General features: G+C 52.1%; 1 protein-coding gene across 4 annotated transcripts in view; it reads right to left on the bottom strand.

The window, feature by feature from the left end:
* Positions 1-11: 11 nt before the first annotated feature.
* The window catches only part of MAP2K7 (mitogen-activated protein kinase kinase 7), a 65,356-nt gene continuing 40,466 nt past the window's right edge, over positions 12-24,901 (bottom strand). For 2 of the 4 annotated variants that reach the window (XM_054012995.1, XM_054012996.1), the window contains 6 exons: positions 24,177-24,222; positions 21,147-21,280; positions 2,454-2,570; positions 1,762-1,940; positions 877-1,002; positions 12-153 (listed from right to left, as the gene is read on the bottom strand). In XM_054012995.1, coding sequence (XP_053868970.1) covers positions 104-153; positions 877-1,002; positions 1,762-1,940; positions 2,454-2,570; positions 21,147-21,280; positions 24,177-24,222 — 652 coding nt within the window. In that variant the 3' untranslated portion in view covers positions 12-103. Of the gene's footprint in view, positions 154-876; positions 1,003-1,761; positions 1,941-2,453; positions 2,571-20,192; positions 21,281-24,176; positions 24,223-24,901 lie in introns of those variants that run through there. The other 2 variants (XM_054012997.1, XM_054012998.1) reach the window with 2 other exon arrangements.

The following is a 24,901-nucleotide window of genomic DNA, read 5'->3' as shown; positions in this document are numbered from 1 at the left end:
ATAGACCATGTTGACGCCCCGATACGCAGCCAGGGAGCTGAGCCCGCCATGCTCCTCATGCGCCCAGCGCAGGAGCCCTCGGGGGGTCTGGGGCAGCCGGGTCTCAGTGACAGTGACACCCCCAAGGGCCGAGACTCTGGACCCCAGGGACACCTGTAGGGGGGGCATAAGGATGAGGGGTCACTGGGAGAATGGACATCCCATCCCCCAATGGGGTGCCACATACCCCCCACTCCCACCTCAGCTCCCAGCCCCCACAGGACTCCTGGGTTCCTCACACCTCCTAGCCCCAGGGGTAACTGTCGGGGAGAGGATCCTCCAACCATCAATACCTCGGCCTCCCCGCCTGTGCCCCCATCCCCACTGCCCCTCAGCCTGAGAGCCCCTCCCACATCCAGCCCCTCTCCACCCACCCCACTCCTCTCACTGCCCCTGGGCCCAAACTCATCTTCCTCCAAATGCTCCCAATTCCCCAGCCCCCACCCTGCCCCTCTGCACCCCATCCCCCTGCCCCACATCCAGAGACCCTGCTCCAGCCCCAGTCCAGAAAAGTGACCTCCAGCCCCCCCTTCCCACCCCTCCACCACCCCCACTGCTCACCTGCCCCTGTCACAGCTACCTCCACCCCCCCATCCACCACGGCCCTCCCCTCCTCCAATCCCCATTGTTGGCCCCACACTTCCCCCACACACCTGCGCCAGCTCCGCTCCTCACCTGCCCCAACCCTCCCATACCTCCTCCACTCTCACTGCTTGCCCCACCCTCCTCCAGCTGCCCCGATGTCCCTGCCTTCCCCTGCCAGCCCTCTTACACCCCCTTCCCACCTTCCCCTCCCATAGACCCCCTCACCCGAGCCCCACAGCTGCCCCCCCACACCTGGAAGGTCCATTGCTCCCCACGAGCCACCTGGGCCATTTGGAGGCTCCAGACCACGGGCGCCGGGGAGCTGAGCACGAAGATGGGGGCTCTGCCAGGGGGGGCTGGGCCCAGTTCTAGGCTCACCTGGGAGGGAGAAGAAGGCCCTGCATTAGGGGCTCCAGGCCCATAGGGGAGGGGCCAAGGGCATGGGGCTGGGGGCACAGGGACGCGTGTGAGGGCTGTGGGGGCAGGGACGTTTGTGGGGCCCAGGGCAGGCATGTAGCTGGCAGAGGGGCTGGGGCACCAGGGAGCGGGAGGTGAGGCTAGAGGAGAGGGGGCACATTGTGGTGGGGACAGGGGGTGAGGCAGGAGGGTTGGGGGAAGGGGCGTGGTGGTGGCACAGGCCAAGGGGTTGGGATGGGAGGTGGTGGGGACAGGAAGCAGGACTATGGAGCTGGGGGCTGGGGACAGGACTGGGCGAGGGGGTATGGGGCACAGACTGGAAGGGAGGCATGTGGGATGCAGGGCAGGGCTCAAGGCTGTGGGGTACAGAGTGGAGGGGCAGGAGGCAGGGTGGGAGTACAAGATGAAGGGCAGGAAGTGAGGGGGGTGGGGCAGGGTGGGGGCAGGGAGTGAGGAGGGGTGAAAGGGCCAAGGTAGAAGGTAGGGAGTGAGGGGATGGGGCAGAGGGAAGGGGCAGGTTGAGGGGCACAGGGTGGAGGACAGAGACCAGGAAGGTCAGGCGGACAGAAGGGGGCAGGGTGGAGGGCGGGGGTGAGACGGTGGAGTTGGGGGAGAGAGCAGGGAGAGGGCACAGGATGGGGCAGGGGGCAATGGAGCTGAGGTGGGGGGCCCAGGGTGAGGCTGGAAGAGGACAGGGCAGACACACCCCCTCCCACCTACCTGTCTGGCTCCCATCCTCCCCGCTGGCCCCCGTATGACAATCACATGCACCTCCCGGCCTGAGGCTGAGCGCCCCCGGCTGGCGCAGCCCGAGCCTGTGCGGATCCGCTCCCAGAAGCCCAGCACAGGGTGGCGAGTGGACAGAGGGCTGGGCCGGCACAGGGCCCAGCGCCAGGCGGCTGTAGAGGAGAGAGAAAGGGCCCGGTCAGCAGGAGCCAGACATAGGAGTGCGAAGCCCAAACTGGGGGCAGCTGGTCTGTGCCCAGAAGGGGAAGCTCCTGCCCCCCAGAAATGAACAGGACCAGGGGGAGCTGGAGATCATGGACAACAGCAGCCAGGACTCCTGGGTTCTATCCCCAGCTCAGGGAGGGGAGTGGGGGCTAGTGCAGCGGTTCTCAGACTGGGAGTCGTGAGCCCTCAGCAGGTTGCAGGGAGGTTGCGAACTGCCAGTTCCACAGAGCTCACAACCCCAATTAAATTACCCACCTTTTTAATTTATAAGGGAGGGGGGTCACTCTCGGTGGCTTGCTGCGTGAAAAGGGTCACCAATACAAAAGGTATGAAAACCACTTGTCTAGGTTAGAGGGGAAGCAGGACACTGGGACACACATTAACCATTTGATGACACCCCTTCTCCGCCCATCGATCTCCCAGTGTGGCCAGACTGGCCTCCCTATTCCCCTGGCACCCACCTGCCGACTGGCCCCACAGCAGCAGCAGCAGCAGGATTGGGCTCCAAGCTGCCGCCATCCCTCGTGGTCCCGGTGTGCGGGGCTCCCTGATACGACAGGGGGATGGGGGAGCTGGTCCTGGGCAGGGAGAAAGAGAAAACTGTAGTGAGTCCTGGGGGGGCTCTGGAACCCAGGGCAGAGGGAGCTGTGTTGGGGAGGGGCCATGGAGCTTCAGGGCAAGGGGGGGGCACCCAGGGACCCGGTCATTCACAGTGTGTCTGGGATGCAGCATGTACCTCCCCCATCCCCACATGAGTGGGTCAGTGTTTCTCCCTGGCTGAGACCTGGGATCCTCCCCCGCACACAAGAATCCAGATTGGGGGGGAAAGCATGTGAAACAAGGACACCCCCCAGGAGTGTCCCCCAAGTGGCACAGGGCGGGGGGCTGCTACAGGGCAATAATGAAATTTCCCTCTTGGTATTTAGACACCTCCACCTTTATGGGACCCCACTATCCTCCCCACTACCTCTTCCTGCTCCCCCCATCCCCATCCCCTGCTCCCAGACTCCTTCCCCCTCCCCGATTACCCAGTTTGGGGTGGGGTGGGGGAGAAGGTTTACCTACACGATTGATGCATCTCAGAGCATTTTGCAGAGATTAATTTTGCCTCCCAACTCCCCAGGCAAGGAGCTTCTTGCCTTTATTGTAATTTTATAGATAGGAAAACTGAGGCACAGAGCGGGTAAGGGATATGCCCAAGGTCCCACTGATTTCCAGCCCCCTGCTCTAACCACTAGACTCCATCTCCCTTTCCAAAGCAGGGTAAAGAACCAAGGAATCTGGACTCCCAGTCCCCAACCCCCCTGCTCTAACCCTAAACCCCACTCCCCTCACAGAGCTGGGGATAAAACCCAGGAGTCCTGGCTCCCAGTGCCTCTTTAGTCTTGTTCCATGCATAAACATTCCCCTTCCCTCCACATTCCCCCCACATTCCAGCTACCCCTATCCTTCCCTGACATGCCGAGGGGCTGGCTCGCCCCTGGCGTACCTCTTCTGGGACTGCCACACAGTCTGATCCGGTGCCAGCTGGATCCAGGACAGACGCAAAGTTGGGAGGGGACCAGACCCCAATCCAGCCCCTGCTCACATTCAGCACCCATGGAACAGGGTCATTGCAAACTCCACTCACGCGCAGGCTGCCGGGGCAGAACAGCAAAGAGGCTTTGAGGTGGTGGGGGGTTCTGGGAGCCAGGACTCCTGGGTTCCAGGTGGTTGTGGGCACAGGATGCAAAGGGATCTTGGCTCTTTTATGCCAGTCCAGGAAGCAGTGGGTTCCTGGGGCTTAGAGACCCATGGCCATCGGGTCCCTTTGCTCTGGCTGGATTCATTGCTCCCTGCAGCGAAGTTAAAAATAATTGGAAGAATACAAATAATCTGGCTCAATTGGAGGTTTAAAAATAACAACTCCCCAGGGTCAGGTTACCAGAGGGCAGGGGAGGGGAGGGATTAGACTCCCAATGGTTGTTTTTAAGGGAATAGAACCCAAGAGTCCTGGATCCCAACCTTCTCCTCCCAGAAATGGGCATAGAACCCAGGAGATCTGCATCCCAGCCCCTTCTCCGCCCCCCACTCAAAAAGATGCCAGTCCCGGGTAGGGCACAGACAGAGAAATGCTCTTTATCAACAAAGTGAACCCCCCCACACCCCCCGTCCACTGTTGATGTGCCTTACCCCAGAGCTGGACGCAAACTTCCAGGTTTGGTCTCCCAGCGTAACTCCACTCGTCTGCCTGTCTGTAACCAGGCAAGCAGGGGGTGAACCTCTGGCAAGGCTGAGCCCTGTTGCATTCATGTCGCCCTAGCTGTTGAGCGCCAGGAGGTGGGAGGTCCCAATCTCCCCCATTGTCCCTGCCCCGGAAGGAGGCCAGGAGGAAAAAGCTGCCCAAAGGGGGAGTTTGGGTCGCCCCAGAGGTGGGTGGATTTATGAGTAACGCAGGCAGGGTGGAAGAGGTGCTGGGTTCCGCGCCATGCAGCCAAACCCTGGGTCGCTGTGACCCGCTGCCACCCACATGGCAGGGGTGAGGGGAAGGGCTGCAAGGTGGAACACAGGTAATTTGCAGCAGCTTTCATGGATCGCTAGCTAGGACAATGAAACAACTCACACCCTTTCCCAGCAGCCTGGGCCTATCGTGTCTGCTTCACCCGCGCAGGGCATCTCCCAGGGCCTGCTCACTGACACCAGCCCAGCAAGCAGGGATGTGCTACCCCCAGGAGAGGAAAATGAGGCACAGGATTCAAAAGCCTTGGCCGAGGTCCCACTGCCAGTCAGTGGCAGAGCTGGGACTAGGAGCCTTGAGTCCTGGTTCAGTCCCTGGCTCACGGCTGTTGTGTTAATCTAGATGGAATAGAAGGTCCCAAAGAGTGAAAGATGTTAATGTGACCCTGCCCCTGCTTGACATTAAGCTTTGGGGTTTGGTAACCAGACATCAGCCTGCTTAGTCCCACAGCAAACAGCCCATTAAACACCCCTTTGCCCTTTTATTAAAGGCACAGAAAAGAAAGAAAAGCAGGTAATGCATGAAAGAAAAGCACATTAAACACATGCAAGAGTGAAGAGAAGATGCAAGGAATGCAGCTTCTCCTTCTGGCATTGACTCTCACTTGCCACCTCCCTGCTGGAGAAACTGAGTCACGGCAGGGACTGATCAGCCACTCTGAGACCTGGCAAACTTGTACCAGCATTGGGCGGTTTAGGACAGTGCTTCAAGCTGCCTCTGGTCACAGACTCACAGCAGTGTTGCAAAATATAGTCTTTTCCGGCTCAGCCAGAAGGCATAAGGAGGGAAGAGAAGATGATGGGGAAGGGAAAAGACACGTGGAGGGGAAGGGGGCAGGTGAAGAAATGGTCTCACGTCCCAGGTGGGGTCGGGATTTAGCCGGAGCCAGTGCAGGTGACGATGTCGTCTGGGTCACTCTCTCTGGCCTGGACACCTCTTAGGAGCAGGACAAGGAGGCCCAGTCGTGTCACGGTGCATCTCGGGCGGGGGTGGCAGCCATGACGATGAAGTTCGCTCCTTCCCCTCAGCACTTGTTGCACTCTGGCTCCCACTTCCACAACCATATTTCCCACCCAAAATCCCTTTTTTAAGGACCCCCAAAGGCCTAGCCCATCCCCTCAGGATTTTGTTCCCCAACAAAGCCTAAATTCTGACACACCAATTTTTACTTCATTGACGTCTGGTCCCACACGCCCATTGTTTACCGGGCATGATCGTAACACAATCCTTGAGTGATATCAGGAGGCTTTTTGTTTGGACTGATTCTGTCTGTCTGTCTCCCTTTTGCAGCTTTCCCCATCAGCCTTAGTTGTTATAGGTTGTTGTGACACGTTATGAACTTTTATCCACTTTCCCAGTTAGGCTCCCAAGAGCGGGAACTTTGTAGGCCCAATTACTACTCCACTACTAGGACCCTCACCACACCCCCCACTCAGGGCTGGAAATAGGACCCAGGAGTCCTGGCTCAATCTCACTACTAGACCACACTGCCCTCCCAGAGTCCTGTCCGCTAGCTTATTCCCTCCAGCTCTAAACACTAGATCCGCCCACCCTCCCAGGAGTCCTGACCCCCAGCCCTGTGCTTTAGCATTGACTGGCTCCAGCTGCTCTCTGGACCCTGTTGCTTCTCATTTTAGGCCCCAGAAGTTGTTTTGCTAAAGGGGATTTTTAAACCTGTCAGGAATAACAATAAAAGTTGGATTTTTATTAAAAGCTTCTTTGCAGTGTCAGGAACCCAATCACTAACCATTCTATCCTCAGTAACTCCTGTGCTCCCCCCCCCCCCATGATTCCCCCAGTAACCCCTGCATGGCCCCATTGATATCAAGGGTAATGCACAGGGGCAACTGACAGGTGTAGACTCCAGATCACTCTCCCCATAGCTGCATTGGCTCTGCAGTTTGTCACTCTAGGCAGCAGATCTGGCTCTGACGCACGCATGGGCAGGAGCCCAGCTGGGTGTTAGAAAGGGTCATTTCTGCTGGCTCGCTTGTGCACAGAACCACACTGACACGGAGGTTAAAACTAGATGGGAGAGAAGGAAACCAGCCGGCCTCTGTCCCTGGAGCCTGGATTGGACGGGAACACCCTTCTGCCGTTCATCTCTCTGCCCAAGCCAGGCCAGTCCCGCTGCATCTAGAACAAGACTGGGGGTGTCAAGCTTCAGCTACTGTCAGTTGGGCAAATCTCAAATTCGGGGCATTCCTGTCCTGGGAGCTCAGGATCTCACGGAAGCAGGAGGGGAAAAGAACTATCCAGCCCAGGGAGCAGGGGCTCCGTCCAGCTCTGTTTGCAGCCATAGCAACCACCTCACCTAGAGGCTGAGGCATGGTTCTGATTCCTGCATCAGGACAGATGCTGAAATCATTTACCAGGGTAATGCAGGAGGTAGAATTCACAGAGGTTAAAGCCAGAAAGGACCGTTACATTGTCTGGTCTGAGCTGTATAGCAGAAGCCATTGTGTATTTCACCCATTTACTGCTGAGCCCAAGAACTTGAGTTTGGCTAATGCACCGGCCAGCAAGGCAGCCAGTCTGGATTGAAAACGTTGGGAGCTGGAGAATCCACCTCTTCCGTTAGGAGTTTGTTCCACTGATCAATCTCCCTCCCCGTTAAAAACCTGCCTTATTTCTATTTGGAATTTGTCTGGCTTTAACTTCCCGCCATTGGCTCTTGTTCTATCTTTCACCACTGGACTGAAGAGCCCGTTAGAGCCCAGTGGGTTACGACATAATCAAGTCACCGCTTGCTTTTCTTTTTGGTGAGCCAACCAGACTCTTCTTTTCCACTCCTCAGATCGCTTTGGTGGCTCTTCTCTGCACCCCCTCCAATTTTAAAAAGTGGACACCTGCATTGAAGCCTGCAGCTATGGAGGAAGACAGACAGTTTGGGACAATTTTAAAATGATGGATGTTTTCCCAGGGCTGTTTAAGGACCAGGGGCGGCTCCAGGCACCAGCACACCAAGCACGTGCCTGGGGGGGCAAGCCGCAGAGGGCGGCCTGCCGGTCGCCGTGAGGGCAGCAGTTTGGCGGAATGCCTGCGGGAGGTTCACCAGTCCCGCGGCTTCGGCGGCAATTCGGCGGCAGCTAGCCGCGGGACTGGTGAACCTCCAGCATGCATGCCGCCGAATCCGTGTTACCAGCAGACCTCCCGCAGGCCGAAAGCTACCTGCCTGCCGTGCTTGGGGCAGCAAAAAACATAGAGCCACCCCTGTTAAGGGCTCGATCCTGATTGGGACTAAGTGCTGGATCAGGCCCTAATGAACAGACTGCATTTAACTTCTCCAGCAAAACAAGCCATTGCAAAAAAGCATTTCAACTAAACCCCTCTCAAGGCTGCTCCACCTACCTCTGCAGCTCAGCAGCTGCTGCTACTGACTAAAAGCTTAGGGCTCTTGACAACTGACACCCTGTTGCCACAATTTCTGCACAACACGGATATTTTTCCCCCCTCCGATGCTGCTTGACAAGGGAGGCCTCAGTTGATGGCACAGTGAGAGGCAGACACCCAAGCAAATCTTAAAAGAATTTATGTTTGCAAAAGGCTTTTTGTGAGATATATGGAGAGGGTGCAGCTTGTCCGGGACTCAGCTCCCATTTGGGAATGTAAAGAATTTTCAAAAGTACAAAAGCCCCCAGCAGCTCCCACGGTGGCACCTCTGGACAGATTCTGCGCACCCCCACGTGTGGGGAAACTGGCCCCAACTGTGGATGCTTTTTAAAGTTCCGAGCAACTCCCATTAACAAGACAGATCAGCCTCATTTCCTGCACACGCCCAATTTGGCAAGAGAGAAATTGAGGCACACTTACCTATAACCACAGAGTGACGCAGAGCCAGGAATAGAACCCAGGAGTCTTACCTCGAAATCTTGGGCTCTCTCAATTGACCCATCCATCCCTTCGGAGAGACCCAAACATGCTAAAAACTGTAGTGCTGAAACTCTCAGGATTTTGTCATGAGCCTTGCAGTATTTGGTGCTTTTCTTAAAGCCCCAGCTCCAGGAGCCAGGTGATTGAGTGAGAATCTCAGTTTTCATTAAAAAAAAAAAGTTTCTGGCCCTTGTGGTTGAGGAGAAAAGCGTGAAAATGTGACCTCCTGCTGGCTCAAAACCCAGAAGGCAAATCACACACACACCCGTCAAACATTTATTATTAAACACAACCAACACCTCTGGATTTTTAAACCAATCACCTGATTTTTCAGGGCCTGACTCACGCTTTTTTTGAACTCCTGAGGTTGGTAAGACTGAAACTGAGCACAGAGCAGTGAAGTGACTTACCTACAGTGGCACAGTAATGCAGACACTGGAATAGAACCCAGGAGTCCTGGTTCTCAATCCCGTGCCCTATCAACTGGCTCCTCCATCCCTTTAGGAAGAGGCATGAGAATGGTAAAAATTGTACATTTAAATCCCGCTGAGCACAGACACCCACATACACAAAAAAAACCCCAACCAATCAAACAAAAACGTTACTGGAAAGGTAAATTGTAAATGATTATTTTTGCACCAATTTTTGTGTTAATTAGCATGACATTTTTTTTAAACAAATCAGTTGGAAGCCCCACCCTCACAGGTAACAGAAAATTATTTTGTTTCATGAACAGAGCTGTCATTTTAACAGACAGTGGGGGTCCTCGGCAAGAGAACAATTTCTGGAAATGTAGCAAAAATCTATGTAGCTGCCCCAGACATGGTGTAAAAATGGTTTTCCGTTTTAGCACTTTATCAGATCTGACCTTTAATTCAACTCACCTCTCCAGATACAGTTTTATTTTTGAATCCAGAGGAAGAACATTATCAATTCCCTGGTAAATAGGCTTTAGCCTTTCCAATGAAACATAAAACCAAGGTCCTTGCTTAGGGTCAGTAAGGAGCTCGTGGCGCTATCCTACTCAAGATTCAGTTAATCCCGATGTTTGGGTTAATTCCAACATGAGTAAATTACCTTCTGTCACCCTAATCCCCACCCCCTTCCATTTTCAAATCAAGCCATGATTCTTCACCTTTTGACTTGCAGACGGTTGCTATGCAACTGTTAAAAAGCTGAAGCATCCCACGCAGAGGTGGCTGCATTTCAGCACTGCATGAGTGATTCCTGTGTGCCATTAAACAGCTGCTGTATCTCAGCTGAGAGGGGGCTGCATTTCAGGGCTGCCCATTGTGGAGCATTGCCGTGTGCCATTAAAAAACTGGGGCATCTCACCCAGACGGGGCTGCATTTCACTGCTGGGCAAGGAGATCCCTATGGATTCAATCACTTTGGGAAGAAAGAGGTTGTAGAAACAGAAGGTTTCATACTGAGACATTTGCTGAGTGAAAAGAGACAACCATTTAGGGAAAGAATTTTTTATTTTCAAGCTTCTAAGAGGGTTTCTACAAACAACAGAGTAAAAAAAAAACCTATTAAAATAAGCAACAATTTCCTTTTAAAATATTTTGTGGGTTTTTTGTTCTTTCTTTCTTTTTTTTTTTTTTAAATCCAAGAAACCCATTGAGATTAACCAGACCAGCTTGGTTGGTAGCAGAGGGACAACCACCTTGACATGTCGTCTGGACTACAAGTGAGGGAGAAAAGGGGACTAAGAACCAGTAAAGTTACTGCAGACACCTTGGGAGAGCCAGGTAAGACGCCCATGCTCAGGGATAACATACACAATCCGTGAACATGTCAACGTGATTCCTGGATTTGGAAGGGAGAGAGCGCTCCTTCCAAGCTGGGGACTGGTGCTCCACAGGTCTATTATCCCAATGAGCTCCATCAGTTAAGAATGGACAAACTGGGTCAGATCAATGGTCCATCTAGCCCAGTACCCTGTCTTCTGACAGTGGCCGGTGTCTTCACTAAGAAACAAGGTGTGTTCTTACTCCGTGTTATGTAAGATCCTAGGGAAGACAAAGCACTGTGTAGTTTTCACACAAACCAGAAGGTCGAGGCATCCCCCTCAATCTGCCAACACGTCTGAAAACTATAAACTGCTGGGATCTTATTCAACATGCGTTAAGACACCTTGTTTGCTAGGGAAGATGCAGTCTTCCAGAGGAAAGTTTAGCAAAAGATGCTTTTTTAACAATATCTGCGCAGGAGATTCCGCCCTTCCACCACCCCTTTGACGCAGATTCGCTCCTTTGAAAGTCACGAAGCACACTTAACATTTGCAAAAAGGGGGGTGAATGTTGCACGACCCAATGCTGCAGGCTGAGAGTTTGCCTCCTTCAAGATCCTGGGATTTAGGAAATAATTCAGCGTCGCATAAATCGCAAACCATCGTAACAACCACACACACACAAAGCGAAATTGATCTCGTCACAAGGCCTAGGAACCCAGGACTCCTGACTCCCAGTCGTCCTGCTCTATGCTATTTTCCTCCCAGAGCCGGGAACAGAACCCAGGAGTCCTGACTCCTAGTCCTCCCTACCGCAAACACTAGAGCCCAGACCTGGGGATAGAAGCCGAGAGTCATGACTCCCAATACCCCCTGCTCTAATCACTAGATCCCATTCTCCTCCCAAAGCTCAAAACAGAACCCAGGAGTCCTGATTCCTAGTGCTCCCTTGCTCTATCCACTAGACCCCACTCCCCTCCCAGAGCTGGGGACAGAGCCCAGGAGTCCTGACTCCCAGTTCACACAGGGGTCAAGTGTGACTTCTGTGATTCTGAGGCCTTAAGCCAGCACTGTGAGCGGAGATCAGCTTCACACCTGAGAACATTCCTCTACTCGGCCAACAGGAGGCGCAGTTTAACTCTCCCTACCCTGTCAAGGGGGTGGAGGGGAAGAGGGTGGAGAAATTTACACTGGACAAAATCCAAGGCAGTTTTAATAAACCAGGCGATGCCCTGAAAATGCCACGGTGCCGCTTTCTTTGCCCCGCCCCATTAAAATCTTTAAATGCTTTGGCATTGCTAACACATTTAGATGCTACAAAATGAAACAAAACAAAACCAAAAACCCCACCCAACCCCTATTGTAATGGCTTTTTTTCAACACTGGTGTAAAATTAAATCGCAGCGTAAAAAAAACAGCATTATTTATACACTACCAAAAAAGCCCTGAACATATGCTGGGCTTGCCAGAGAATGGAAGTGGGAGCCGGTGTTTCCTGCCTCAAGTAAAGAAGGGGGAAACCCATCAGAACCCCCCACTGTCCTTCCCATGGCCTAAATGCTGGATCCTGGCTCTCAGCATTCATTACAATCCCAGCTTGGGGAAGTAATTTTCCCTGCTTAGATACCCTCCTCCTTGATTGCACTGTTTGCTCCTCCTCTGGCCCCTCCCACACATCCTGGCCATGCCCAAACCCCCCAGCTACTCCTACTTCCACACTCTTGCTCCTCCCACTCTGTGCTAATCCCAACTGTCCTCTAGACCTGCTATCATTGTTTCCCGGCCCTCATTCACCGCAGGCCAGACCCAGCGCCCATCACACTCAGTGGGAGGCTGGCTCCCCGATAACTCCCCTCCCCCTTCTTCTGAGCTGTCAGCCTGTAAGCCTCTCAGAGAGTTTCCAAGGCGGGAAGCAGATCCCACGTTCCATTTAAATGCCCCCATATCCATTCACGGCACTCTAGGAAAATCTTTTAAGGGGCAAAGATTTTTTGGCTCCCAGCTATAATCACTTCTTTAAAATGTCACTGCACAGTGAGAGAATAAAAAGAAACCATCTGACTTTATCTGTAGAGCTGCCAAATCATATGAGAGAGGAAATCTCTCTCCCGAGTTTATGGATGCTCAATTCCCCCCAATAAAATTTCACCGACCTACTCCTCACTCCACATACCAGCTCTAAGCAAAATATACATCTGGGTATATTGATATTTATCTATCTCTCTATATACATCGAGAGACAGCTAGATAAATATCAATATACCCCACAAAAAGTAAAGGAAAGGGGGAAGATTTAAAAAAAAATACAATACATTTAAAGGACACATAAAACACACGCAAAAAGTTTCTGACGGCCAATAAATAATTTGTAAGGTTTTGATTTCCTGCAATTACTGAGAGTTAGGAGGGAAGGGCAAAGGGATATTTGAGCAAACTTAAAGCTAAACAGCCGGCGAGTGAGAATCCTGGTGTCGCTGTAACGTTAATGTTAAAGGGTGGATTTCGATGCAAGAATCAGCCAGCTCTGCAAGAAATGTAAAGACACAGATTGGTGGTGCCCCCTGTACCCTGAATTGATTTTTGCTGTCGTGATCTAGGACTGCCAGTCATTCTGCTTCCAGACCTCTCTGCTCAACTTTGGCCAAATGACACCTTTTTAAAAGACAGGGGGTTCGATTTTCAAAAGTGCCCTAAGAGCCCATTGACCTTCAATAATGACAAGGCCTCTAAGTGCCGAAATCACTTTTGAAAATAAGACTTAGGCTCCTGGATTATTTAGGTGCTTTTGAAAATTGCACCCAAGGTTTTTTCTTTTCCTTTTTTTTGGTGACTACTAAAAGATACAAAGCCAGTAGCCCCACCTTGGTGAAACTACTAAAGCTTATTAGATTCAGGTCAGCTCTCCAAGGATCAAGACAGATGAGTGACCGAATGTACAAGCGATCAAAAGCTAAAGTCTCTTTCCATATAAGACAGAAGTTACGCCTATTAGTTTTTAACATGCGAATTTATAATAATAATAATATAATATAATATATAGATAATATAGTGAAATGCTAATGCCTAGAATATAATTGTCTATCCAGCTATTCTCTGCCCTACCTTTGGCATGAATTTTTTTGTTTGTTTTTTGTTTTCTTTAAAATCCCCAGTTGAATGCATGCACACACCTGCCCACACACACACACACACCCCCACGCGCACACAGAAAAAATATAAAATAATAAGAGCAGATGTCAGGTCTGCGATTAAAGAACACTTAACCACCCGGATTAAAATAATATTAACAGAGATTTGTTCTAAATTAAAACATAAAAAAATAATTTAAAAAAATGCAATAAAACTGCATTTTTCTACCCTCCCCCCCAACCATCCTGGCAATTCTTCTTCTCCTTGAAAAAACATCCCAACGTTTAAACTATTGAAAAAATCTTTGTCGTCCACCGCATCCCCACCCATGGGGTCTGTGTTCAATCTAGGTTATATCATTGTGGGAATGTCAGAAACATTGAGTGAAAAGTGGTGCTGTTTCCCCTTAAGAGGCAGGGCCTGATCTCAGCTGAAGTGAAAGGGGGTGGGACTGCGCCCCCTACCAGTCAGCGATTCTAAGACAACTGGAAGCAATTTTGCAAACTCTGAGGTTACAACTCCTCATTGGAAGCCAGTACTTTCGCAAACCCCTGCCCGCTACAAAACTGTGATGCCTTGCAAAAATCCTGGATCCAATCCAGTCTCAGCACTTAGCCAATAACTGCTTTGATCTAGCAACCCTCACTCAAGATACCAATTCAGCACAGCATAGGGTGACCAGATGTCCCGATTTTATAGGGAATGTCCCGATTTTTGGGTCTTTTTCTTATGTAGGCTCCTATTACCCCCCACCCCCATCCCGATTTTTCACACCTGCTGTCTGGTCACCCTAGCACAGCACCTCAGCGCCCAAAACCAGCAAGATCCAAGTAGACATTGAACTGCTCTGTGGAAGAGAGGCCCATATTAACAGCCCCATTGAAATCACACACATCAATGAGGCAGGGTCAGCCTCAAGGGTAGAGCTGGAAGGATCAGATTCTAATTGGGGCACTGGAATGGGGCTCAGGAAGCCTGGGTTCTACTCCTGGCTCTCTCACTGACCTGCTGGGTGTCCTTGGCTCTCAGTTTCCCCACCCACCTTTTGGCTATTTAGACTGTTAGGTCTTTGGCGCAGGGACAATCTCTCACTATGTGTCTGTGCAGCATCTAGTAAAACGGGGCCCTGAACCCGAGACCAAGGGTCTCCTTCGAAAAGACCTGCCTTAAAGGCCACATTTCCTTAAAGAGCTCAGCTCTCATGTCAGCACTGAAATGAAACATCTGGATTTTCAAAAGGTCTCAGCACCCAACAGCATCCATGGAACAAGGGGTCATGTCAGGTAAGTGCCTACACAGGTGCTCTGATGAAGACTTGGCCCTGGTTTTGGGGAGCTGAGCACATGAAAAAAATCTGACTCTTAGTAGTTAAAAATCAAAGACCGATTCCGCCAGATCCCGGCTGGTGTAAATTGGTGTCACTCCACTGCAGTCAATGAGGAAAATCTCCAGCTGGTGTAAATGGCCATCATTCCATTAGAGTCAATGGGGCCAGATCCCCCACTGGTGTAAATCAGCATCGCTCCACTGAAGTCAACAGAGTGACGCTGATTTACAGTAGCTGAGGTTCAGGTCAGTGTTGTCAAGTCCCATATTTTTATTGCAATATTTGATATCTTAAAGCCCCCAGCTTCTGGAGTCCTGTGATTACATGAGAATCTCGGCTTTTTTAGGAATTTTTAGCCCTAGAAAAGCTTGACAGTGAGACCCCCTCTTAAAGGCTCAAAAGCCAGAGGGTAAATGAAAAGAAACCCCAAATGATCATCTGATTTTTAAACTAATCTCATGATTTTGAAGGTCCTGATCTATGTTTTTTGAACATTAGGGGTTGAGAGTAGTGGACTCTGGTTCTCTGTTGGCTGAAATTCACATACAATCAAATCCTTGCACGCCTAATGTCATTGTGTTGAAGACTTCTTGGGCTGCCTGGTAAATTAATTTTACCCACAGCTGTGGCTGTTAATCAAACAGAGCGAGAGGGGTTTGAATAGCAACAAGAAACCAATCTGAAAACCTCTGCCTCATCAGATCGGGTGGCTGTTTTTTGGGTGGTTGTCAAATGTGAAGCTTGCCTGGTGAGGAATTTACAGCCTCTTGAGGCATCTTGAGGTTCCTCGAGGGATGATTTTGCAGTGTTTGCTGCTCTGCTGTTCATGGTACTGCTCGGATCCCGCCGAAAAGCGCTCTGCCATAGCATCCGCCTAGATGCTTCATTAGATACACAGGCACAAAATTCCTAAATGCTGGATCTGGAGACGATCAGCCATGCCAGAGGGTATCGCTAGTTGGATGCGCCAAAGAAGAGCCCGATTCCTGCCACTGACACTATTCTGTGGCAGCTTCCTGCTAATGCATTTTAAACCATTTCCCCAAGAATCAACTGCAATTACTTCTCCACTAATCCCTTCTCTACTTCTGCTCACCATCTCCACTTTATCCTACCATCCAAAGACACATTCCGTCCCCGCTGCTCTGCCCTGCACGGGCTGCATTTCACTCGGCGTTCTAACCCGAACCTCTGATTCTCACCTCTGCTCTCCACCCAGCCCAATGTGCCTTGCCAAGCTGCAGCAAATCCCCACTGAACAGTGGAAGGCTGTGTGCTGGGCCTCCTGACCCTTGCCCATTTGCAATCTACTTCCCTTTTGGCTATTCATAGACTATAGGGCAAGATGGGACCATCAGATCATCAGACCATCCGGCAGAGCCTCACCCAGGGATTCCTGCATCCAGTCCACTAACTTGTGGTTGGGCTTGAGTGTGTCTTTTAGATGGACGTCCAGCCTGCAATTAGAAACGCCAAGTGATGGAGCATTTATCTCAGCCCTTGGCAAGCTGTTCTACTGGTTAATCCCCATTCCTGTTAAAAAGTTGGGCCTTGATTTCCAGTTGGAATTCTTCAGCTCCCAGCCATTCTATCTCATTCTGCCTTTGCCTGCTACATTAAAGAGCCCTCTGTTCTGAGAAATCTGCTCCCTGAGAAGGTACTTACAGACCATGGTCAGTCACCTCTTAACCTTCTTTTCGTTAAGTTAATGAGACTGAGCTGTTTACACCTTCCCTCCAGTGGTCATTGTGTGTGGATACCGTGCTGGATTCTCCAGAGGATACTTGCATTGTAAAACTCCACCTCTTCCGCTACAAAGCCCCAGCCAGGCCACTCCAGTTCCACAGTAGATGGACCTCCAGTCAATATGTCCTGTCTGGTCCATGAAAATCCTCTTCTCTCCTTTTCATGCTCTCCCACTCGGCAACACCCTCAACAGCTTTCTCCTGACCTCAAAAACAAATGCGTCCCCTTTGTGGAGTGGCCTTTGCTTGGGTCTCTTGGGTGCATGTGGCAAATGGCATGGAAGCTGTTATGTGCATCATATGGAAAGGTAGTTCCAGGGGCAGGGACAGCCAGTGTGCACCAGTAACCTTCCTGGGAGTCCCTGCAACATGCTAATGCCGGGGAGTGACGGGCACTGGCCAAATTGCTATAGTGAGTTCCGCACTTAACTCTCTCTTCCGTCACTCAAACCCACGACTTGAAACATCAACTGCTGAGGTAAATAAGTGGTTTGATTGTCACTGACTGACACTGGGCCAAGAGTTGGAGCAAGGCACAAGTGCCACCCAACCCGTGGAGGGTAAAACATGGCTTTACATTCCATAGCTTCCTACTGGGTTCCCCTTCAAGACTCTGCTCCCTGCCCTGGTTTAATCTCCCTCTTGCACAATCCTCTCTGGCCTAGTTTGCTCTTCAACTTTTGAAACTTCCTCACTAAGCTGAGACTGCAGATCCAGCGCTACCTGTTCCGCCTCCAAATCAAAGCATCCCTAAAACTCACTGCCATCCCCAACATACTTTGCTTCCAAGTTCACCAACAGCCTCCCCACACCTTCCTATTTACAGTAACAAACCCTTCCGACCTTCTGTGCCAGAAATCCTCTCTCTCATTTTCCCTCAACAATGCTCTCTCCATGCCCCTTTCACTGTCATCCCATGTCTCATCCCCATCTATCTTGTCTTCCTTAGACTGCAAGTCCTTGAGGCTAGAGAACTAGTTCCCTTTACATCTTGTAACGCACCACTACACCAATCAGCAGCAGCTTCTGAAAGTGCCACCAGAGGACTCTCTCCTTTCGCCCTGGGCCTACCACAGGGCAGTAGAGTTTGGACCCTGTTGAGTCTATTCTGCATCCACACTGGAACAGAATTCTCACTGTTTAGACTGAGGGCCTCTTCCACATTTAGAAACAGAACAAGCTAAAATCTATAGCTCTTAGGACTTAGATTCCTGAGGATACAGCTGGCCCCATAATTTCCATCTGCAGCTAGGAAATTCCATGCAAGCCGCATTGTGAGGATGAGTTAAACTGTATTGATCTAGCTGCTGGATGCTCTTGCAAAGGTCCACTGCAGTGACTGGTGGCAATGGTGACTCTTAGCAGGAGAGATGCGAGGGAAAATAGACGGGCAGGACTGGATTCAACACCAACAACTCCTTAATGCCTCACAAGGGCTATTTTCTTTGCAAGGATGGAGTAGAGCTGGCTTGGCAGTGCTGTGCTTTTCTGCAATGCTATGCCAGAGGCTCCAGCTCCTCAGAGCGGTGGAATGATGGGTTCCGCGGGAAGTCTTCGCCAAGCCCTTTGTGAAGAGATGGGAGGTGGTGGCAAAGGAGGACTTGGGCCAGGGCTAATCTTCAGGGCATCTAGAAAGTCACCCAGAAATGGCCACACGTGGTATCCTGCACTGCGTTTACAGCTTCTTTGACAACCTTTCTGATTTTGCTTCGTGTGCTGGAAGCTGAGGGCTCCCCTCATTCCCTGTGCCAGCTGCTCTCCGCTCCTCTTGTTTTATTAACAGCCATCCACCACTGATGATCCAAACAGCTGTAAGCTCTCCCTGGAGACCCGAGAAGGAGACATGCCCCCGCTCCATAAGGCAGAGGGGCTCCTCTTCCTCCCACCCCAACAGCCCGATGGGTTTCCAGGCTGCCACATTAGTGCAGGGCTGTCTCTCCCATTCAGCTCCTGTCTGTGGGGAAAGAGGGGCTCTGGGGTGTATTGTGCCAGAACTTGCATTTGGGTTTGAAGATCCTTCCTGCCTCCCTATTCTGCTGACCTTGCGGGGACAGCAGAATGCTCCACTGCTGATGCCCGAGATAAAGCAGGCACTTTGCTGGTCTCTGTGCCCAACCTCCTGCCCCGGATGCTCTCTGGCATCCCCTTGCAGAGCCAGACCAGCAATCCCATACCTACCCAATATACACACTTTCCTTTACCCAGATGCTTAACTGCTGTCCCAGGTCCGCCCCACCCAGGACAGAACGGAGCATTGTGCAAGGCACTGCCAGGCAGCTGTGTCCACGTTTCCACCCACCCAGGCTCCACCTCCCTTTCTGAGAACTATGGGCACGGAGTGGTTTCACTGTGCTGGACAGAAAAGACCTGGCCTGGCAAGATGGGTGCTGCCACCCTGCAGCTTGTGGGCCCCCTTGCTAGGAGGTTTCTGTCTATTGCTGGACTGGAGGAATGGGGCCAACAGTGCAATATGGTTCTCAGCTGCCAGCTGGACTCAGAATCTCAACGAACCCTGCAGCCCAAATCTGCTCGGCACCTGACCTTCTCCATGTCACTATTTTTGGGTTGGGATCTGTAAAGCAACTTGCCCATCATGGTAGGATCTGAGCACCTGGGGCATTGTCAGAGTGACGTACAGCTCCCCCAGCCAGCAGCAAGGGCAGTGCAGAGCCCAGTCCTGCCCGGAGTTGCAAAATGGTGAGCCTAACCCAAACCTGCTGGAGGGGAGCCCATGCCACGTTCCCTTCCGCGTGGGAGAGGAAGCAAACACAAGTCCTTCTAGAGGCAAAAAAACGAGATCTCTGCTAAAAATGGGCTGAATGTCACCCACAGCCCCTGTGAGCTACACAGCCTCGTTCGGAGGCTGAGTCAAGGGAGGTTGGAGACTGGATCTCATCCCACATGCTTTCAGGGTTACGCTCCCCACCTCCTGCTTCCCACAGCTGCTGAGGGCACCTGCCGTCCCCAGCGAATCAGAATGAATGTGAAAAATCAAACAATCAACAACCCCCCCAAAAAGCTCTGACTGGAGCCCCCTCCCCCAAGACACCCCCAGGCTTCCAAAGAGGTGACATGCTACCAAATAACAGCCGAATCCTCAGCAAACGTAAATCGAGGAGGCTGGTGGAGCCAGGCTGACCTCCTCCAGCCAATGTCAAGCAGCGTAGCTCCGCTGACGTCACGGCTGCACTGATTCACATCTGCCGGCATACACCTGCGTAGCTCCGGCGAAGCCAGACAGGAGCTTACAGCAGCTGTGCTGAACCAGCACCAGGCCACTGGTGGCCACTACGCCCTTCACACCAGCTGAGGACAAGCCTGAATAAACCCAGGGCTCTGACAAGATTGAAAGGAAGGAGGTGGGAAAAGAACAACTTCAAGTTTCATTAGTGTCTTTGATTTTTACAACTCCGCAGCTGCCGCGGTTGGAGGAGATTGCAGGCTGCAAACACTTGTTTCTACCCCCTAGAATTAACTTTTTTTTTTTTTTTTTTTTTTTGCACTTTCACGCCCTCCTTTTAAATAGCAAAAGAAAAACAACATGCAGCCATGTTCTCCCAATGCTCAGCAGCCCAGCGATCACTTTGGTAAATACAAAGCCGCGGACAGAAGAAACACAAAAAACTTTTGTTCGCACTCCAAGGAAAAAAAAAAAAAAAAGGAAACAGGAAAACCCCTGAGATCAAAAACAGAATTAACAAAAAAATCATCAGCATAAATCACTTCAGCTGAGCTGCTTCCGGCGAGAATAATCCTCAAACCCACCCCTGCCCCACCCCCAAGGAAAAATAAAATTAACTGAAAAGAGAGCAAGGGCTGAGCTCCTAGGTGAAGTCTGAAGCCGCACGCCCCGGGTGCCCCCTCCCCCACCACTCCCCTCCCCCAATACAATCCCAAAACACGAGAGAAAAGTAAGAGAGACATAAAACAACAATGCAGGTGGCTGGCGGACGGGCATGGCAGGGAGCCCGCAGCCCTGCAGAGTCCAAACTTAATAAATAAGTAGTAAAAAAAATGTGTGTGTCTTTGTTCACAGTGCATGAGTGAGGGTCCCAGCCTCCCTTCCCCATTCCCCAAGTCTCTCGGGGGCCAGGAGGGGTGAAGAGAGAGGCATAAACAGGTGACGTGCCGCCTCTCAGGACCAAGGGAAGTATGAGGTTCCCAGCAGAGCCTTCTTGTCTTAAGGAGGTAGAGGGACAGGGCTGGGAAGAGCCCTCTCTTCTCCAGCTGGAGACGCAAGCCAGGGCTGGAAATAGCCTTCTCTCGTCCAGCCAGTGATGCAGGGACAGGACTGGAACAGGCCTTCTCTCATCTCGCTTGAGACACAGGACACATCTGGAAGGGGCCATCTCTCATCCAGCTGGAGATGCAGGGCCGGCTGGAAAGAGCCTTCTCTCATCTGGCTGGGATGCAGGCTGCAGGCTCTCAAGCAGCTGGAGATGCAGGACCAGGCTGGAAAGGGCCTTCTCTCACCCAGCTGGAGATGCAGAGCCAAGTTGGAAAGAGCCTTCCCATCCAGGGGACATGGGACAGAGATAGAGAGGGACTTGTCTTCGTCGGCTCGCTGGTGCCCGAGACACAAGGACTCTAGCGGAAGGGAAGCAATAAACCCACACTCCAGAGAAAACAAACAACCTCCCACTTCCCCTGACAACACTGGAGGAGAGAGCGAGGAGGGCGGGTGAAATGAACGGTTCAACCAAGCCTCAGAAGAGTTGCTTTGCAAAGGTGTGGGGGGGGTCGGCTGCCATGGGTCTCCTCCCCGTCCCCACCCTGTGGCGGTGACCGGCCGTAAGCTCTCGCTGGTATGGCCCCCTCCCTGGCTCATCATTTTGGCCGTGTGGCTACCTGGTGAAGAAAGGCAGGTGGTGCTGGCTGAGGATGCTGCTCGTGCGGGGCGACTCTGTCTTGGCCATGACGTCTTTGAACCAAGACGCCACGTCCACTTCCAGTGTCTCGTAACGCTTGATGAAGTTGTGTTCCTGGAAGGGAAGCCAGAGGGACCCTGAGCATGAACACCCATAGGAATGGGAGACGGTGGGGAGTTGGGGGGAACATAGCATCTTGGGGGGATAGGACTGGAGGAGGGACACAGCCCGCTAGCAGTGTGGGGACACACACACACCATGCGGGGAGGAAGGAGTGAGGGACACACACCCCCGGGGGGGAATGGACTCACGGAGACACACATGCACACGCCATGGGGGAGATGGACTCACAGAGACACACACTGCCTGGGAGAGAGAGAGTCAAAAACACACAAGTATTCCTTACGGGAGATGGAATCAGGGGGACAAACACACATGCACTCCCCCCCCTCCCCCCCGAGACATGTAATCATGGACACACAGCCACGCACACCGCTCGAGGACGTGCAGAATACTGCCATCTGTCAGTGCTCCTCTCTGCAATGAGTTTTGCAACACTGCAGCAGGCAGTAGCTCTGAGTGAGTATGTGGCGGCAGGGCAGCTCGGGGTGGGGCGGGGGAGAGCAGGATGGCACAGTGGACAGAGGAGGGGGACTCATGTTAAAGAAAAAGAACTAAAAGATGAGTAAAATCAAGGCAAAGAGAACAGGCTTGTCCAAGGCATTACAAAAACTCAGTGGGAGAAGTGGGAACAGAACCCAGGACTCTCAGCCCCCCCGTTCTAACCACTAGACCCCACTCCCTTCCCAGAGCTGGGGACAGAACCCAGGAGTCCCAATTCCCAGGCCCCCATCTAAACTGCACTCCTCTCCCCATATCAGGAATAGAACCCAGGGATCTGACTTCCCATCCCCCATCTTTAACTACTAGACCAGGGGTGGGCAAACTACGGCCCGCGGGACTGCCCTCTGTGGCACCGCAGGCCCCGCGCCACTTTCAGAAGCGGCCCTCAGGAGGGGGGGCAGAGGGCTCCACGTGCATTGTCCTTGCCTCCAGGCACCGCCCCACGCAGCTCCCATTGGCCGGAAATGGGGAACCCTGGCCAACAGGTAGTGATCAATGACTCCATGTCTAGTCGGCAGCCGGTTTCAAGTGGAGTGCCCCAAGGGTCGGTCCTGGGACCGGTTTTGTTTAATATCTTTATTAATGATCTGGAGGATGGTGTGGACTGCACTCTCAGCAAGTTTGCAGATGACACTAAACTGGGAGGTGTGGTAGATACACTAGAGGGTAGGGATCGGATACAGAGGGACCTAGACAAATTAGAGGATTGGGCCAAAAAAAATCTGATGAGGTTCAACAAGGACAAGTGCAGAGTCCTGCACTTAGGACGGAAGAATCCCATGCACCGCTACAGACTAGGGACCGAATGGCTAGGTAGCAGTTCTACAGAAAAGGACCTAGGGGTCACAGTGGACGAGAAGCTGGATATGAGTCAACAGTGCGCCCTTGTTGCCAAGAAGGCTAACGGCATTTTGGGCTGTATAAGTAGGGACATTGCCAGCAGATCGAGGAACGTGATCATTCCCCTTTATTCAACATTGGTGAGGCCTCATCTGGAGTACTGTGTCCAGTTTTGGGCCCCACACTACAAGAAGGATGTGGAAAAATTGGAAAGAGTCCAGTGGAGGGCAACAAAAATGATTAGGGGTCTGGAGCACATGACTTATGAGGAGAGGCTGAGGGAACTGGGATTGTTTAGTCTGCAGAAGAGAAGAATGAGGGGGGATTTGATAGCTGCTTTCAACTACCTGAATGGGGGTTCCAAAGAGGATGGAGCTTGGCTGTTCTCAGTGGTGGCAGATGACAGAACAAGGAGCAATGGTCTCAAGTTGCAGTGGGGGAGGTCTAGGTTGGATATTAGGAAACACTATTTCATTAGGAAGGTGGTGAAGCACTGGAATGCGTTACCTAGGGAGGTGATGGAATCTCCTTTCTTGGAGGTTTTTAAGGCCCGGCTTGACAAAGCCCTGGCTGGGATGATTTAGTTGGGAATTGGTCCTGCTTTAAGCAGGAGGTTGGGCTAGATGACCTCCTAAGGTCCCTTCCAACCCTGATATTCTATGATTCTATGGGAGCTTCGGGGTAGGTACCTGGAGGCGCGGCAAGGGCAGTGCACGCAGAGCCCTCCACCCCCCCTCCCCCAGGGGCCGCAGCGCTTCCTGGAGCGGCGCGGGGCCAGGGACAGGGCAGGCGTTCAGGGAGCCTGCCCTGGCCCCGGTGCATGCTGCTGCCACCCTGGAGCTCCTTGAGGTAAGCGGTGCCAGGCCGGAGCCTGAACCAACCCCTCCAGTACCCCACTCCCCATCTCCCTGCCCTGAGCCCCCTGCCTGCACCCTGCACCCCAACCCCCTTCCCTGAACCCCCTCATACACCCCACACCCCTCCTCTGCCCCAATCCCTTGCCCTGAGCTCCTTCCTGCACACCGCACCCCCTCCCACACCCTACACTCCCTCCCACCCCAACCCCCTGCCCTGGCCCTGCATACAATTTCCCCACCCAGATGGGGTCCTCGGCCCAAAAAGTTTGCCCACCCCTGTACTAAACCCTACTCCCCCACCAGAGCAGGGCTTAGAACCCAGGAGTCCTGACTCCCAACCCACTGCTCTAACCATTAGACCCCACTCACTCGAAGTGGGAAATACTAAATTTCGTATTTGCTGCTTATTCAGCTTGATGTAGAGGCGCTGCAGTGGTGCAAATGTTTAAATAGACCGACGGATTCACTGCAGCCTGACTGCGGCCGAGATCTCCCTGCAACCCAGAGGGCCCCCCCAGCCTTGTGTGCAGTATGTGGTATCACACCAAGGCCTTCCGTGAACCTGCTGCTAGGCTCACCCTGGTACAGCATGAAATGGGGCAGCAGGGTCGCAGCTGGGGCCTTATTTGAGGCATTTCTCCCTGCAGCTCGGGGAGACGGGAGGTCGGATTTCTGTGTCAGATACTCACAAGTAGCTTGTTGTACTTTGGTCTCTTCCTGTGATCTTTAGTAAGGCTAAAAAGAGAGAAAACACATACAGAGTCTTGGCCATCTCCACATGCAACCCTCTGGGCTTCGGAGCATCAATAATCTCAGCCACGAGAGGCCAGTCAAGCTCAAGAAACTTGTTTTGTCCCTTATCGCCGGAGTGATTGTGAGAGCTCCCTAGCACACAGGCCTTTCCCACCAGCACAGAACTGTCCCAAGCACTTAGGTTTCTGCTATTTCCCTTGGGAGGCACCTCGCCTATGGCCAGGCAGTGTAGGCTTTGCTGCTTAATGGCATGAGAACAAAGGCCTGGTGGTAGAGAGGGGGACCGAGCAGCTTACAAGGCTGAGTGCCCAAGAACCTGGGAATTAGGGAGCTAACAGCGTCCTGCAAACAGGACAGGCCGGGGTTCAGTGCGGATGTACAGAGATGTCACCTACTCCAGGTCCAGTGCTTAACTGGTGTGAAAGTAGAATTAATTTTATTGTAAAAATAGAATGGATTAAAGAAATGCTGTATGTACCTTTAAGCCGAAATAAGGAATGTTGAAATACAGGTGTCAGGAAAAGAAACATTAAGGCATAAACAATGAGTCCACTTAAGCTAATGGTGGAACATTAACCGGAGATCTGTAAAAGTTAGTAAGGAAATTGAATATGTATGTCTAGCCTCAGGTAAACTTGTCAGTTCTGCTTTCCTTGTCCTC

The sequence above is a fragment of the Malaclemys terrapin genome, chromosome 23 (genome assembly GCF_027887155.1).
Source record: "Malaclemys terrapin pileata isolate rMalTer1 chromosome 23, rMalTer1.hap1, whole genome shotgun sequence".
Classification (NCBI taxonomy): Eukaryota; Metazoa; Chordata; order Testudines; family Emydidae; genus Malaclemys; species Malaclemys terrapin.
This window is presented reverse-complemented; position numbering and strand designations above follow the sequence as displayed.